Source organism: Capra hircus, chromosome 21, assembly GCF_001704415.2.
Source record: "Capra hircus breed San Clemente chromosome 21, ASM170441v1, whole genome shotgun sequence".
Lineage (NCBI taxonomy): Eukaryota > Metazoa > Chordata > Mammalia > Artiodactyla > Bovidae > Capra > Capra hircus.
The window spans coordinates 44862416-44881313 of record NC_030828.1 but is presented as its reverse complement, the minus strand read 5'-3'; the positions used below and the strand labels follow the sequence as shown (position 1 = coordinate 44881313).

General features: G+C 34.6%; 1 protein-coding gene across 1 annotated transcript in view; it reads right to left on the bottom strand.

The window, feature by feature from the left end:
- The window catches only part of KIAA0391 (KIAA0391 ortholog), a 136012-nt gene that overhangs the window by 60866 nt on the left and 56248 nt on the right, over nucleotides 1-18898 (bottom strand). Inside the window, exon 5 of the mRNA XM_005695233.3 lies at nucleotides 18779-18886. Within this exon, the coding sequence (XP_005695290.1) occupies nucleotides 18779-18886 (108 nt within the window). The remainder of the gene's footprint in view (nucleotides 1-18778; nucleotides 18887-18898) is intronic.

Below are 18898 nucleotides of genomic sequence, written 5' to 3'. Positions count from 1 at the left end.
TAAATGAGTTTGGTATTGCTACTCCATGCTCTAAAAAATATACTGAAGTCATAAAGTGATTAGAATGTGATCTATTAAAGAAAAGAACAGTATTCTTAAGAAGTTACTTGGTGACTAAGAAGGCAGAAGTCTTGACATATGCCTTTAGTGTGAGCACAGAATTCAACATTAGATCTTGTGGTCTATTGACCCATTTCTTTTTCAGTAGAAAGCATTTTTTTTCTCCTTTCTTTCACAAATCTCCCAACATTACTTTCCAGTAACATGATCATGTGGCATGAGCATCACCTTCAACAAAGGTTTAGGGTGGAAGAAAAAAATTAAAAAGCAGAAAGGTAAGCAAGCAAAATGCTAAAATGTAAGTTGTTTCTCTGCAGGAAGTTTTTTGTGGTTGCCAGATTAAAGGAGATAACAGATACTATTTACGAACTACAAAGCTCAAGATTTAGTGGTTCAGAATTTAATGAACCAATTCACTAAAAAAAAAAAAAAAACTTTAGGATGTTCTAACTTTATTTTCAAGGTAAAATTTTCTTTTAACCTCAATACAAAATGAATTCTATCAAAACATCTTTACATTAAAATCTATGTAATTAATGACAAGAATCTAGCAAAAGTGAATAAAATATAAATCTACATTAATATATAATTTCTTTGCTCTTGTAGACTAATCTTAAGAAAGTACAAAGAGCATTTCACTATTTAAAATTACTCTTGCTGCTGCTGCTGCTGCTAAGTCGCTTCAGTCATGTCCGACTCTGTGCGACCCCATAGACGGTAGCCCACCAGGCCCCTCTGTCCCTGGGATTCTCCAGGCAAGAACACTGGAGTGGACTGCCATTTCCTTCTCCAATGCATGAAAGTGAAAAGTGAAAGTGAAGTCGCTCAGTTGTGTCTGACTCTGCGACCCCATGGACTGACTGCAGCCTACCAGGCTCCTCTGTCCATGGGATTTTCCAGGCAAGAGTACTGGAGTGGGTGCCATTGCCCCTTCCAAAATTACTCTTAATTTACTCTAAAAATAATTCAGGATTAAAATGCACTAAGGAAAAAAAAGAAACAATTTTCAGTATCTGTTACAGCTTCTTGTAACTGACGCCTTAGAAAGTTCAAAAGATAGTTATGTTTTAGGGTAGTATTTCCCCAAGTATATTTTGAAGGACTGGTATGTCCTTCAAAATGCTCTGTGAATAAAAGTTCCATGGTCAAATAATAGATCCTCTTTTGGAAAATATCTGCTGCATACACTGTATTCTCCTTCTCTCCATACTTCTTGTTTTGGCTAATTCCTCCATCTGAGTTGGACCCTATCGCTTTCTACCCTCTCAGATACTCTACACTGCCATTCACTCCTTTTCTCTTACACAGTCAGCTTCAACCCTTCATCTGGATCCTCTCCTACCTGACCACACACCTCATTCTCCCTTCAGATACCACCCTATTCCTATACTCCTTGCCTTACTGTTCTGCCTCAATTTCCTTTACTCTTTGTAAAATAAGAAATTATATATTGTTTTCTGCCTTTGGTTCCTGTCACAGAGCTCCAAAACCCCTTATAATTTCCTAAGTGATAAAGGTACTAAGGTCATCTTTTGTTCTAATATTTGGTCTTTGATCCCAGTTCCTGAAACAGAGCTTCTAAATCCCTTGGAATTTCCAGGGTGTTAGATCCATCTTTTATTTTCATGAGGTAGGTTCCTAGAGTGCTTCAGGATGGGGGCTGGTCACCAGAAAGACCAAGCCATGTTTAGAAGCTTGAAATTTTCAGCCCCAGCCCACTTCCATCCTCTAGGAGGGCAAGAGGAGCCAGAAATTGATTCTATGATGATGGATTATGCCTGTGTGATGAAGCCTGCACAAAAATCCTAAAAGGATGGGGTTTAAGAAAATTTTTGAGCTGGTGAACACATCCAGGTGCAGGGAGGGTGCTGTATTTAAAACGTATCAAACAAATGTTATAGTAAAACAAACTTCTTTGGTTTTGAGTTATATAAATGTTTGGTTGTTCTGTGCATAAAAATAAGAACACATAGAGAGGACATAAGGACGTATTTTATGGTTTCTAAAGTGACACAAATAAATGTAAATAAAGCTCTATCAATATTTTACTTATTCTTTCTACTATTAAATCTTGGACTATCTTAATTTCTAAATGGGGGTAGCAACAGCTTAAACTTTTACATTTTTTTTTGGCAGGGGGCAGTAGGGAGAGTTGGAGAAATAGAGAGTGGAGTTGTTTCATTCTAGAGCCTGAAAGCACTTAGGTAAGTGGCCACAGGGCACTCTCATTTTGAGACCAAGCCATATCCCATGAAAATCTGGAAAACGCTTTCCTTGAGTTGGCAAGTAAATGCTGGAGAGTTAAAGGAGAGAGAAAGGACACAAAATGTAAGTAATCTCAGGGTGTTAAGGTTCAGCAGGTGTGGAACAGAAAAACCAATGGCTATAAATAAAAAAGAAAACAAATCTCAGGACAGCATGGAAAAGCAGCAAAATCAAGAACCAGTAGGAAAGATTCCTACCTATTCCTTTACAGCAACACACCAAGATTACTTTTTATGAGAAATACATGAAGAATGGTCTCTACATATACTCTATTTATAACCGCTAAAGAGAAGCCTTACATACTTGAGACAATCATCACAGAATTCAAGTAATCTTTAAATCTAAATATAATCTTGCAGTTACATAAAGTAACTGTGCAGATGTGCCAGTTTCACTAATGCAGCTAAACTAGTGAAAAAACACAGGTAGAGCTAAACAGAACTCATGCAAAATAACCAAGTGTTCCGTATATCAAGGGTGGAAAAAAGTTAAGTTCTAAAGCATTTCAAACCACAGAAAGGGTAAGTTCTTTTCTTTGCATTTCCACTGACTCTAAAAATAAACCTCTATTATTATTTTCCAGATTATAAAAGAAATATAAGCCCATTATTTTAAAAAATTCTAACATAACACAAATGCATCATAATGAAAACCAACATTCTATATAACTATTCCCTTTGGAGGTAACTAGTGTTATCAGTTGGGAAATAGCTCCTGTTGAAACACTTGAGACACAGGAACAGGAGAGCCACTCTGAACAAGTGGATGCTATCACTTCAGTTTCTCCTTTGACTTGGACCCTTCATTCTCCACTGCTAAGAACAAAGAAAAGGAAAAAGAACATCCAAAACACATGCTGATCCTCCAAAACAGGCAAACCACAAACAGATTAACCCCTGGGGGGCGGGGAGGATCAAAGGTGACTGGGTAAAATCGTTATACTACGTGGGAGAAATAAATATTACTTGATTTTGAGAAATGAAGTAAAAGTACAAAAAATACTACCCTTTCCTTTTCATTGTCCTCAATAGTCAAAAAAGCAGGTAGCACATTTTTCCTTCAAAGAAAATTGAAGCAGCCTACCTAATTACCTAACTTTTTAGTTTTTTAAAAAATAATGTTGTACCAGCAATGAATTTTGCCAGAAGGAAGGAAGTACTTGAAAAAACACACAATTATGGGGTTTTGTCAAAGGAACATGGGAACAAACAAAAAGCTTGTAGTTGCCAAAGCTAAAATAAGTGGACAACAAAATAAAGTAATATTAGATTATAACCCAAGTATAAAATAAATATCCATGAGTTCATAATACTATAAATAAATTATTAAAGAAATAAGTAAGTAGGGGAGAACAGACAAATTTCTAAATCAGAAGAATTCCAAACAATTTGTGTCAATATTCTGCCCCCAAAGAGGTGGAATATGACCGCTCGCTCTTTAAGTGTGGGCTGCACACTGACTTCTTTCCAAAGAGTAAAGTATGAAAAGGGGGAAAAAAGAATAACTTCACAGTGGAGAAACCTGACAAACACTTGCAGAGCCAGTGTTTGACTGAAGTTAACATCAACAGTAGTTAAGTTATGTTGATAGTGTCTACTTTTACTACAATGCTTTGGCAATGGCATTTTCTCTCTGCAACCTTCTTCCCTCAAACCCATAATCCTAGGCTAATCAATGAGAAAAACAAATAAATCCCAACTGAGAGACAGTCTACATAATACCTGACCAGTACTTCTCAAGACTGTCAAGGTCATCGAAATCAAGTAAAGTCTGAGAAACTGTCACAACCAAGAAGAGTCTAATGAGATATAACAATTAAATTTAATTCGGTTTCTTAAAAGGGACTCATGACATAAAAAGGACAGCAAGTGAGAACTAAGGGATCTGAGCAAAGTATGAATTTTGGGTAAAGAAAATGTATCCACACTGGTTCATTAATTGTAACAAATGTACCACACTAACGGAGGATGTTAATGGCGGAGAAAACTAGATATAGGCATATGGGAATTTCCTATATTCTTTTTAACTTTTCTCTAAATCTAAAAATACTCTAAAATAAAACCTTATTCATAAAAAGCTTTAAAAAAATCTAAAAAAGGGGGGAAGTATATCATTTTTTTGTATGAAGAGAATAAATGTCATATCAATTTTTTTCTGAATAAAAATAATGCCAATAAAAAGAATACTATTTACATGAGATATAAGATGATGCTATACTTCTGAGTTGAATGAATAAACAGCCAATCTTTACTTTTTCTATCTCTGTAACTTAATCCTCCTTTTTATTACCCAATAAGACTGTGTAACCAATTTCTTCATTGTCAAAATATATTTAAAAGAATTATATGAGATCCAAGCTGGATGTCAAGTCATAATGGCAGTACAGGAGAGTCAGGATATGAGCAGACTGTGGAATCGACTGACTACTTTGAACACTGACCCTCTTGTTATTAGCAATGTGACAAGCTAACTTAAACTTTCTGTTCTTAGTTTCTTCACTGTAGAACAGAAATAATAATAGTACCTGCCTTATGGAGTTGTACAGATTACATGAGATAATGCATTCAATTTTTAACACAGAGAGAGAAATCAAAGTATGTTAGCTACCCCCTGTTGTGGTTCTCATCTTCAGGGTCAATGTTTACAATGAATAGGTTAAAATCACGAACAGAACCTGTAATTAGACACTACCCTGTGAGCATGAGTGACTGTGTGTGGGTGTGTGCATGGGGATGGCGAAGGACTTGGCTAAGGCCTGCAGCCTGACATCCTAGCACAAAGTGGCTCCCTAAAGCTAGGACTTAATTAGAAATCAAAGTGTGAGGAACCAAATATTATAAATGTCTATGTGTCATTCTTTCTCTCTGATGACAAATCAAAGTGATAACCAACCAGGTGATGGACACTGAAATGTAACTGATAAAACACTGCAAAGAAGAATTTGGTATATTTAAAATGTTTTTACAACCACAGAACTATATAGCTTTGTGATTTTCCCTTTCAAGTTCTTATTTTGGTAAAAGATAGATATCGATAAAACATTTTATGTATATTTTGTGGGGTCATTTTGGTCCATTTGAAGAGGAACTACTGTTTCCATTTATCTTCCAAGCTTAAATCCAGTAAGATCTGCCTATCTATTACCTCTTCCCTAAACAGATGAGAAATTTTTCAAGAGGTTTTCCTGCCATTCATAACATAATGTATATGTATCTTTATGGAGAGGGAGACCTATTACATATAACTGCAAAGCTTCAGTTGGAGAAGGCAATGGCACCCCACTCCAGTACTCTTGCCTGGAAAATCCCATGGACGGAGGAGCCTGGTAGGCTGCAGTCCATGGGGTCGCTAAGAGTCAGACACAACTGAGCGACTTCACTTTCACGCACTGGAGAAGGCAATGGCAACCCACTCCAGTGTTCTTGCCTGGAGAATCCCAGGGATGGGGGAGCCTGGTGGGCTGCCATCTATGGGGTTGCATAGAGTCAGACACGACTGAAGCGACTTAGCAGCAGAAGCAGCAAAGCTTCAATTAAGACTAATTCTATAACTTTATACACATAAGAAACTTCTTGGTATTTATAGTTCAGACAAGACTGAGAAAAATGCTCTACTGATTGAATGATGTCATGTTGAGTTTGTAAGTTTCTTCTTTCACAGTAAAGAAATGGTACTTGCTATAATCACTTAACAAAATCCAAAGGCAATTCTGATCTTTAAACTCACCTATGTCTTCAAATCTTATTTACTACAAATGAGATATATTAAGGATATCTGCTTTCTGACCAGATTTTTTTTAACTGCAATGAAATTATAAAAATTTAAAACAAGATTTAGTACTGCTGTCAATTACTGTGGACCAGAAGTGAAAAGTCAGCTTACCTATTTCCCAAAGAGATCAAGAAGCATGAGTCCCGCCACCAGGCCTTCTGACCAACTGAAAAGAGCATCCGTGATACTGAATTACTGAATCAGAGGCCTCTCTCAAGCTCATACATGTCTGATTCCTTTACTGCTGATGTTTACACAATTCATTCACCTGGTCATAACAAGGATGCTGTGAAGGGCGTGCACTGAATCATTAGGGCCCACAGGAGAAATCTGTTTGGCTTATGCTAATACATAACAGTACTTGTCCTGAACAATTTGTTTCTATTTGAATTTATGAATTATGTGAATCCTACAAATCAATGAATCCTATAGTGGAAGTAACTTCCTTGGAAGAAATCTTGGAACTGGATGTCTTCAAACTTCACTTTCTGCTCTCTCTCTCCCTCCTCGTCCTTAGCCTAGCTCCCTTGAGTAACTCTTTAAGAAAAAAGAAATGTTATAATGAGGTTATGGGGTGCTTATGAATGATGTGCAGGATAAAAGTTTGGATCCCTGCTCATCAAGGATTGTGTTTTCATCTTCAAGTTTGTCAACAGAATTTACAGTCAAATTAATAGAGCACTTACTTCATGGCACGAATTTCATGCACCAACTTCAAACCTCTTATTTTTCCTAAGCTTATTTTCCTTTTGTGCTCTTTTCTTAAGTTTATTTTATTTTCTGTATATTATTATAAGCATTTTACATCTCTTATAGAACAAAGTTGAGCAGAAAATAATCTATAAATAAATAATCTCCACTTCAGAGGGCAGTGAATACTTCATAAAAATACCCAGGGAAAAAAGCCACATCTAAATGAAACAATGCAATAAAACCTAAGATCTGAATCGATTGATCTTAATTGTATCTGAGTGGGAGAAAAATCAGCCTTTACAATGATGAAAGGTCTGAAATAGAAACTATTTTAAAAAGAAAATCATTTTTATCTTAAAATAAGTATCTTAATACAAAATAATGAATAAATTGGTATCACTGTAACAATAATTAAGAATAATTTCTATAGCTTCAAAAACACATTTAAGTAAATTTACTACTCAGTCTGGAATTGCTGCTCACCAGACTTAACAAATATTTAAAAATTTTTTTGGTTAAAGTGAGTACTCTACCTACCACATTCCTGAGATGCATGTTTTAAAATACTGTCATAGAAGTAAAGTACACACAGTAATGATTCACAAAGACAATCTCACCACACCCTAAATAGTTATCACACAAAAATTATCAGTGACACAACAAGAGGAGAATCAACTTGCCATTAAGATTTCACCAGAGAGAAAACAGATACGGGAACGTGGCAACGCTATTTTCCTAACAATGATGTTTTAAGATATGTGATCACTTGACTAATGCAATTGGGGAAATTTCTATTTCAAACACTATGCAGAGTATATCTTTTAGGGATATTTGGAAAGAAAATGACATGAGGCCAATTCATTACCAAAATTTTGCCTGACTTCCTCATCTTTCTACTTACTTCCTTGATCTCTTCACTAATAATATTACCCACTTTTCTGACAATTGATCATTCGCTTCATTAGCAACTGGTACATGTAAGAATAATTCTGAGTGGTGCATACCATTCTAGCAGTCACATGACAAGACAGAACTCTTACACATGTCAAGCAGGTGAACTGGGTGGAATGGCACGTGGATGAAAGGAAGCACCTCCTCAGTTTGGTATTATTTGACCTAGGGCAATGTGACTTCTCTGACTTATCAAGTCATGAAAGATTGATAGTAAGAAAAAAACCCAAGAACCATTTTTTGTGTTCAGTGAATTCTGGATTGGCATCATCCACTAATGCCTATTTATTTCCCCAAGTCACTTGGGGGAATCACTCCTGACTAGCTAAAATTAACTTTTAAAAATGAGGAGTCAATATTAGGTCTATCACCCATGCCCAGGTAATAAATCAGGGATGAGAGAACTCATCAAACCTTCTTAAAATCCAAAGAAATAGGACTTAAATGTCACTTAAATCCCAATGAAACAGGATTTAAACGCCACCAGATGAGTTGCCTTAAGAGTTTCAGTCCAAGTTTATGGTTTCCACTGATTAACAAAAAATCTTCAGGCTTATAAATACATACTAACAGTGACTTATTTGGGTGATTATTTCAGATGCCTTATAAAGAAACATGCAATTCCAGTGCTTTGATATTCCACATAATTACTTTCAATCTCAGGTTTTCCCCAATTAACATATTCTCTTTGGATCATTTAGCAGTTTTGTTTTTTTTTTTTTAAGTTATTCTCTGGGCACAGAATGACTTTAATCATCATAATGCTAATATAACTACTTGATAACATAGCTGTTGGTTATGGAAACTTGACAAACTTCTATTTTGAAAGTGGAAGAAGTATATTATTCTTAGGACCAGGTTTCAGTACTGTAAAATGAGTTTCATATATTCAGTTTGAAAAATAGATTTTTACTAGAAGAATCATTTAGACATCTAATAACCTTGAGTATATGACTTCTATAATTGCTTGTTTTTGTAAAGTAGTATGAGTACATTTCAGAAGAAATGTCTTTCTATAACAGTGGTTCTCAAAATGTAGTCCCCAAACCAGCAGCATTAGCATTACTGAGGAAATTTTAAGAAATATGAATTCTCAGCCCTAACCTAGAACTTTTTAATCAGGAACTCTGGGTGTACGGTCAGAAATCCTGTTTTAGCAAGTCCTCTAGGTGAGACTGATGCACACTAAAGTTTGAGAATCAATATTCTAAAATATAGCAGAAACATTAGTAGTTAAGTTTAAAGATTTTAAATTTTCTTTTCTTTAAAAATACATGAATTTTTAAAAAGAGATCTAATGAGTACTCATAAATATATATAATTCTACAAAGTAAAAAGTGAAGTCCCTTCCTGGATTATAAATAATTGGATTAATAATTGTTCCTGTAATCCTTCACCTTAAAAACACTGAGAGAATCACTTTTTAAAATTCCCCCTGGAAATAAACTATTGTTAAGTAGTTAACTACAATTAAAATGTTTAGATGTAATCTCCAATCACTTATTTCCAGTCATTAGCAATGAGCAAAATTTATGAAAGTAAAATGGGAAAAATGACATGTTCTTGATTCCAGATTTCAATACAGGAAAAAAATTACTCAAACACCTCAGAGCAGACATCGGTCAGCCTTCTTTGAAGGCAATAAAAGCAACATGACTCCCAAGTTCTGAAACCCCAGGAAAAACACCTTCTATCTCTAAAGGCAGTCCTTAAGAGCTAGTCTTTAAGCAGGAGAAACAATCACATAGAGAAGAATATTAAAAGTTGAGGAGGTATAATAAAAATTTTGCTTCAATACTTAATCTGACATTTGCACTTACAAACATAATAAGGAGTTTCCTTGTCACTATAACATTATTGAAACATAATTTCAAGCACAGCTGGTGTCAAACTCGAAACATTTCTTTCTATAACTTGATAAAAAAAAATGCCCAGGTTTTATAAATGCATACCAAAAAACACTGAGCATAGTTTATTTTATCTTAGGTTCTTTATGGTATTGAAACATTTACAAGGGGTTATGTAAATCAACAGAAAGAAATAAAATAACTTGGGTGGCAGGAAAAAATGAGAACTCACTGCCAAGTAAATGCTACTGCCAAATAACTTTTAATGGCTAATACCCTTTCTTCCATTTTTCTCTCACTGTAGTAAAACCAAAAGAGATGGCAATCAAAACAAATTCTGCAGTGCTTCTATCAAACTACTTTCTATTCAATGCACTAAGCATGCTGTAAGAATGAAAGCATTTGGTGCTGATGCCTGAACATAATTCTTTTAAATTACATTATAAATTTTCTTTCTGTGGAAGCTATTTTAAACCAATTCTCTGTTATCTACAAAAATAGGGAACAGAGTTTGGAACAGCTAGCAACTAAAATGATGTACTTTTTCCCCTATACACCCTCCACTAGAGGAGCTTATGAACAAGTGAAAACCCTAAATGCAACCTGCCAAAGGAGCAAGATTCAAAAACATTAGGACTAAATCCTGGGTAGGTACGTTTACCATGGTGACAGGGGAAGTGGTTAACAAGAGCGGAAAATGTAGGGGGAAAAAAAAGGAAGTTTTCTAGTTTATATCCTTCTGTTTTCTGGGTGAAAGCTCAGTATTTCCCTGTCCCCACAGGCAAACTTACATCACCAATTATGAACAATGACTAGATGGCTCAAAAGAAAAATCCATCTAAAAATGAAAGTTATGAAAGTATGTGTAAAGTATGAGTTATAGAGACTTTACAATTCCTACTTGATCATTCTAGGGAAAAGGATCAGTAAAAGCATTAGCTCTTCTCACATAAAACCACAGTAAAGGAATCTGATACGGAAAAAAGAACTGGGCACAGACAGGTTGCGTTGACAAGATAAACCTCATTTCTGGTTCCTAGACTTGACCATTGTAACAGGCAAGACATTACTAACTTCAGTGTGGCAGTCATCAGAGCTGTGAAAAAACACTAATCTTCTTTCTCCTCCTAGATGCATGATGGGACTGTCTTTCCTACCATGCTGAACTCAGGTTAGCTATGTAGCTTGTGTTCGCTGGAATCACAACTGAGCAGAAGCTCTGAGTCAGTGTGTACTTCACGACTTCCCCTTTTCCCTCTGCCACAGTGACTGGCGATATTCCAGAAAGTTATTCTAGGTCCTGGAATCAGAATGGTGATGAAAAAGATGACCTCAAATGGACATACAGCATGAACAAAAAATGGTTTGTTTTAAGCCACTGAAAATTTGAGTTTATTACTGCAGCATTACCTAGCCTATCCTGACTAATATAGTCAGTCTTTTATTTTCTCTATACTGTTGGTATATTTCTTATTTACTTACTCTACAGAGAAGTTAGCCATTTATTTACAGACTAAGTTTAGGTTCTAAGCATCAGTTCAAAAAGAATGAAGATCTCAAACTGAAAAAACTACAAGATTAGATAGTCAGTTATTTAAATTAGGAGACTAAACACATAATAAAAGAAAACTATGCTTTTATTTTTATAAAGTTAAGACCATGAACAACTAAATACACTCATAGATTGTTGTGGCTTTTTCCCTTTTTCATTTATTGGAGTAAGTGCCAGGCACTGCAATAGTGCTTTTCAAGAATTAGCTCACTTAATCATTACAAAGGAACCAGGAGGTTACATAACTTATTCTAGGTTCTATAGCTACTGCGTGACGTAAGCAGCCAAAAGTAAAACTCAAGAAGTCTTTCAGTTAATCCTGAAAAGCAGATAAGTCATTTCTAACAGGTCATATGAATTACTTTACATTCATTGGTTCATTCATTCACTAAATACCTACTGAGTACTTATTATGTTCAAGGCCCCTTTCTCAGTGCTGAGGATATGACAGCAAGCAAAGTACACAATACGTTGAATCTCAGGGTATTCGCATTGTAATGGAGGACACTAATAAAGTAAATAGAGAAATGTATAGATAACTATAGATACTAAGTGCTACGAAGGAATTAAATCAATTATCTACTGCTGTGTGATAAACCACTCAAACACTTGGGTTAAAATAATCACTACCTTTCTCACAACACTATGGGTTGGTTCAGCTAGATATTATTCTGTTCCACATATTATAGGCTAGGCTAATTCATGTGCTCACAATCAGCTGGCAGGTTGCCTGGACGTTGTCTGGTCCTAGATGACTTTACTCACATCATCCACCACAGAAACAAAGAAGTCCGTAGAACTGAAAATACAGGGAGACGTTGGGTGAGGAGCGTAAAGTTACTTCAGAAGAATCAGGGAAGACCTCTGGTATGTTTGAGAAATAGGAAAAGTTATACTGTATCTATAATTCAGTGAAAGGCAAAGAAAAAAAAACCAGAGATGAGGTTGAAAACAGAGGTATAGATAAGATGATGAAAAGTACCACAATCCATGAAAAGGAACATGGCTTTTATTCTAAGTATCCTGCAAAATCAGTGAGGCAAGGATGAAGAAGCAAGGACACTTGGGAGTTTAGGTGAGAGATGATGTTAATGGAGATAGAAAGAAATGGTTAGATTACAGGATATACTTAGGAAGTATGATCATTAAAATTTGTCAGTCAATTGGATGTTGGGTTACTGAAAAAAGTAGCTGAGGCTACAATCCTTGGAGGATAGTGGTGCAAATCACTCACTCACTTAAGTTATTAAACAATGGCTACACCTTAATTTCTACATAATTTCTAACTTAATTAAATTTAATTACTTAAATTTAGCTAATTAAACTTGATCTCTAAGCATAATTTTTGCAGTGTTTTTCCTCAAAAGTATCTGTAAGAGCCAAAATAACATGTTGTTGGGAGGTGACTGTTCATAAAATAATCCATGCTGCTCAATAAACGTAGTTTATTAAATTAAAAGAAATTGAGTTCAAGAAAATCCAAAACACTGCATCTTGCAGCAGGTAACAAAAAAGACATTAGTCTAAGTGCTATATAAAGGTTGGCTCAAGTGCTACACAAGGGTTCACACGTAACACTTTCTAATCTAGTCATTGTTTCTCCAAAATTACAACATGTTCTGGAGAAAACATTACAAAACTGTTTTGTAATACTTGGAATTTTTTAAAAAAATTCTTACCCCATGTATTTTGGGTAAACATTATTCTCCATTCTGACATTCCAAGTAAATTTTTAAGAAAAGAGTTATATATAAACACAAGAATCACAGTCATGGACAAAAGGATGCGAAGTATACTATGACTTTCTTGTTTACATAATGTAAGCGTTAGCCTAGTCATGTTACAGCATTCATAGCATTTATCAGCCTGCAGACACATCTTCACATTTCAAAACCTTTTACCTGGCACTGAAAAGTGCTCAGTAAACAGTAACTGATTCTACACTGGAATTCCCTGCTAAGATGCTCTGTTCTTAAAATGAAAGCTATATTAATTAATCTACCAGTTACTCAGAACCCTTCCTTCTTCTCAAAAGTAAAAATGCAAACCAAAACCTTTCTTCTGAAAACGTGCAACAAAAAAAGTACTGTTTAAAAGCAGAATACACTTAACCCTTGAAAAACATCTAAAAGGTGAGTAGCAAGTTTTATTAAACAAATGAATTGGGCTTCCCTCATAGTTCAGTTGGTAAAGAATCTGCCTGCAATGCAGGAGACCAGAGTTCGATTCTTGGGTCAGGAAGATCCCCTGGAGAAGGAAATGGCAACCCACTCCAGTATTCCTGCCTGGAGAATTCCATGGATAGAGGAGCCTGGCAAGCTACAGTCCATTGGGTCGCAAGAGTCGGACACAACTTAGCAACTAAAGAGAGAAACAAATGAATTAGAAAGTGTCAAGGCTAGTCCCATCTAAATCTCACTGTACCCTCAAATATGTTGGTTTATCATCCATTTAAGATTGTTTCCCTAAAAGGGAACCCTCCTACACTGTTGGGGGGAATATAAATTGGTATAGTTACTATGGAAAACAGTATGGAGGTTCCTTAAAAAACTGAAAACAGAGTTACTATATGATCCAGCAATTCCACTCCTGGGAAGATATCTGAAGAAAACTCTAATTTGAAAAGATAAATGCACCCCAATGTTCACAGCAGTACTATTTACAATAGTCAAGACATGGAAGCAGCCTGTGTCCAATAACAGATGAACAGATAAAGATGATGTGATGTACATATACAAGGGAATACTATTCAGCCACAGAAACAATGAAATAATGCCATTTGGAGCAACAGGAATGGATCTAGTGATTATCACATTAAGTCAAACAGAGACAAATATCATAGGATATCACTTATATGAAGAATCCAAAAAATGATACAAATGAACTCATTTATAAAACAAAAAGACTTACAGCCATAGAAAGCAAACTTATGTTACAAGAGAGGTAATATATTAGGAGTTAGGGATTAGCAGAAACAAGCTATTATATATAAAACAGATAAATAATAAGGTCCTACTATATAACACAAGAGAACTCTGATCAATGTTATATGGCAGTCTAGATGGGAGGAGAGTTTAGGGGAGAATGGATACATATATATGTATGGCTGAGTCCCTTTGCTGTACACCTGAAACTATCAAAACATTGTTAACTGGCTAATACTCCAATGTAAAGTAAAGTTAAAAAAAAATAATAAAACTTCCAAAAAAAGAAAAGACATGCTGTGTACAGCTAAATCTGTACATTCTCAGGCAATGGCAACCACCAGTTAAGTCTCAACTCTGCATGGTAACTGGCAAGTTTCTACTGATATCAATTATAAGATATAATCTGACTTCCAAAAAATTCCAAATATAAAAAGATATGTTTGAAAATTGAGAAAATAAATTCACAACCAGAACCATTTTTAGTTCCTTAAATCTCAATCACCCCTAAGCTGTAGGCTCTGAGTTCAAGATATGTGATGATCAAGGTGCTACTCCCTAAGTAATGAATTTAAAATGGTCTCTTCTTATTTATGAACTTACAGAGAACAATGCTGGCTATATAATTAACCATTAATGCAAAAGGACAAAGTAGAATTTGTAATATATAATGCAGAGAGTTCATGAGAAGAACATAAATGAGCTGTACATTATTCCACAGAAAAAGGCTGGAAGATTCTGCACACAAAGATGAAAAATTCAAGAATTAGGATTCCTAATCTTTTCCTTTGTGCACACTTAAAGCCAACCATATTAAGAGAGAGAGAAAGGACAAATAAAATGGTCAAGAATATTTCCTTTCCGGGCTATTTTATTAAACTTTGTTTACAAATTTTAAAATATTTCAGCTAAGGAATCTGGGTTAAAAACTGTTCAGCTCGATTCACTTAGCAGATTCATAGCACAAATCCAACTAAGTAGTTGAAGCAATCATGTAATGAGCAACTCTGAATAAATGTACTCTATTTGGGCACTTTTATAACTGTTGGTGGGAATATAAATTGCTTCAATCATTTTGGAAAGTGAGACCTTTAAAATTATCCATACCCACTGACTCAAGAGTCCTATTTCTGGGAATCTATTCTCAAAAAATCATCTGAAACATCCTGAGATCTTCTTCCAAGCATTATTTACCATAGTGAAAAATGAGAAACAATCTAACATGCCCACCAACAGGCAAATGATTAAAAAATTGTGGTACATCCATAAGATACAGTTATTTTAGAATATTTACCAAGAATGCCTTTTTACTTTTCCTGATGATGAGTTTTAAATTTCAAACATATATTCATTGTGAAAGAAAATTTTAAAAATAAAAAATTGAAATTCTCTTGTTGTCTTATACTATATCCCCAATTCCTAAAGTTAACTATCCTAAAGTTTTTATGTGTAACTTCTGGAATTTTCCAGTCATATACAAATTTACCTAACAAACATTTATATACGGGTAACCCTTTGGTTTGCTTTTAACACAAGTAGGGCCATACAGTTGCTGCACAACTAGTTTCTTACACTTACTTTGGCTATCATTCCATATCAGTACATATAGATCTATCTCATTCATTTAAAATAGATGTTTCAATATGTATCAGGTCCTAGAATGATAGATATTTAAGTTGATTAGATTCTCTGCTTACAAGCAATGCTGTAACTAACACATTGGGACATAAAATTTTATATACTAGTGTGAATATAACAGTTCCTAAGAGAAGAATTTCAGCATTTTAGGCATTCAAAGTTATTGCCAAATTACCCACCAGAAAAACACTGTACCTAACTACATCTAAAAATGTTCAAACATTTTTAAAATTTGTAAACAAACTTTAATAAAATAGCCCAGAAAAGAAATATTCTTTACCTACTCATTTGTCCTTTTTTTCTCTCTCTCTTAATATAGTTGTCTTAAAGTGTGCACAAAGGAAAAGATTAGGAATCCTAATTCTTGTTTTTTGTTTTTGAATCCTAACCCTCCTCTCTACCTTTCTAAACCAATCAAAATATAGGATACTATTAACTTTGAAATTTCTGCCAGTCTAGAAGACAAACATTTTCATTTGCATAACTATAATTATGAATAAGGTTAAACCACTTTTCTACTGCTTGGTTCTTCTTTTTCTTACAGACTTACTTATAAGAAACCTTGGTACAGTCAGGAAATTAGCCCTTTGTCATTTGTGCTACAATTTTTTTTTCAGTTTGTTTTTATGTTTAAACAATGTTATAGTATTTTTTACCTTCCAGGAAATTTCTCTATTCTTCCCATTAGAGTTCCTGAATTTTATATATGCTTCAAAGGTCCTTTCATCTTAAATATTTTAAAACAGTCCTGATTTCTTACTCCTTTTATAGTTTCGCTTTTATTGAGAGTTTTCAACAACTATGAATTAAAATATAGATATATAAGCTCACTTAGGTTAAAAAAATAGAAAAATACTTCAAGGAAATAAAACACTGTCCGTGATTATAGTTGAATGTTAGGATTATATAAAATTTTCTTTTCTATAACTTTCAAATTTTCTACTATGAACATGCATTACTTTTATAATCGTAAGAAAATAACATTTCTTAAAATCATGTTTTTAATTTTTCTTAAGTATTTGATGGGACTGGCTTCAATCCTCAATCAAGTATTATTTGAGTACCTCACCTAGAGTCTAACAGTAATACTAAATCTAATACTAAGGCAGAGATTTGTTATTTCCTTTTAGCTCCATTGACATGGATGACAAAACAGGAGAAAATCTTAAACTGCTCAACAGGGGATAGCTGAAAGCAAGAGTTACAGTTCCATTTGGGAAGTTACTTTGAATAGTAATCAATAATAGTGACACCTATTAGGTACTTAGTATATACCAAGTATTCTTCACAACATCTTTAAGAGATAGGTACTATTATTAGGTCTGTTTTACAAATTGGGAAAGTAAGGCACAGAGAGGTTAAATAAATCACTCAAACTATGAAAGCAATTTAAAGTGGTAAGTTGACTATAAAGAGCCTGGTTCCAGAATCCCCGTTCTTAACTTCTAATCTAAAATGCTACTTTAAAGCTATTTAAAATGTTATTAAATGCTATTCAGGTGATGTCTCTTAAGCTGAGTCTCCAAACTGAAATTTCCCAAATATAATGCCAAGTGCACTGCCACAAGTTCTCTGAAAAGTTGGGTAATAACAACTACTTGTCACATAAGCTGTTGCTTACATTAAATTATTTAAAGAGTAGAAGCTAAAAGTAGTGGCAGACATCATGATTTCCCTGGCCCATCATTTGTTCTCTGCCTCTGTACTTGCCAAAATCTGCTAAAATCTTAAAAAATGTGCAGTTTTCTCCCACAAAGCTGGAAGATGTGTCCACTACAACATATTCAACATTGTACTGGCAAAAGTGAGCCCATTTGGGCTACATATTTCAGGCAAGCTAATCTTTTGCTTTGTTTGAAGCTGAAAGACAACCAAAAAGTACACAAACAAGAAACTTTTTATTCTCACGGATTAAATGGGAATGAACCCTTCTGATTCTGAGCTCTACCATGCCTTAGTGATAATACTTTCATGTTTCCTATTCTGGCTTTGTCTTTGTCAATGTTACTGCTTCAAAAGACCCCTCGAGTAACTAAGAGACAAAAATAATTTCAACTTACTTTTGTGTTTTTTTAAAATAAAGCAGTAAAAAGTACATATCTGACCATAAAAATGCAGCCACAAACAAAGGAAAGGCATATAACGAAATTTCTATAAATCAACCTTGTCCCTTGTGAGTACTTGTAAGCTTTTCTGAGTATAAATGGTCAAATTGGACCAGTATTGATAGCATCTCTGAGAAAAAGCTTTTAAGTTGGCAGCAATTTTTACGAAATAATAGTTTAACTACAGATAAATGGCCATAGATTGCCAGCGGTAAGATCCACAAGTCTGAAACCCAAGAGCTCTCTACAATCAAATTTTGATGTTATGACTGCTTTCTAAGGATGTACTGTACAAAATTGGCCTTAATTTTCTAATCTGTAAAAATGAGAATTAAAATAATTGCTCACTATGCTATTAAAAAAACCTTATATTCCTATTAAAAACTACTAAGACACTTAGAAATTGATTGAACAAATGATTATCTTACCAAAAAAAGAAATGCTTAGTTTAATTTATGAACACAGCATGTCTGGAAGAACAGATATGTGAGTAATGGGTAGCCTATCCCTTCTCCAGTGGATCTTCCCAACCCAAGAATCAAACTGGGGTCTCCTGCATTGCAGGTGGATTCTTTACCAACTGAGCTTTCAGGGATGCCCCAATGAGTGATTAACACCTCTTAATAGTATAAGTTGATAAATTTCAAGTGGAGGGATGTGATCCACAGGGACAAGATAGAATAACCCAAAGAGTAGAGACCTATAATGTTAGCTAAAGGTTACACAAAAAAAGGCTGAACTGGCCCTTTATTACATAGACTTTCGAATCTTTCACTCTTGCCCAGCCAGCAAGAGCCACTTACTTGTCAGAAACAAAAACAGTGAATCTTAGATGACTGGTTGGTCACTGTGGCACTTTTGAGAACTTCTTTTTAGAGGAAGGGAAAATGGGGAACTAAGAGAACCAAGGAAGATCACAAATGAGTCCAATAAATATTTCTAGAGATGTGGAATAACAAAACTTGTACTTACAACTTGAGATTCACGAGCTTTAGGAAACATCTTGGCAACATTGAGCCCATCAATGACAACATCAAAAGGAGGACAGTATTTTACAAAGTTCTGAAATCTCTTAAGTTCCTAAAAAAATAG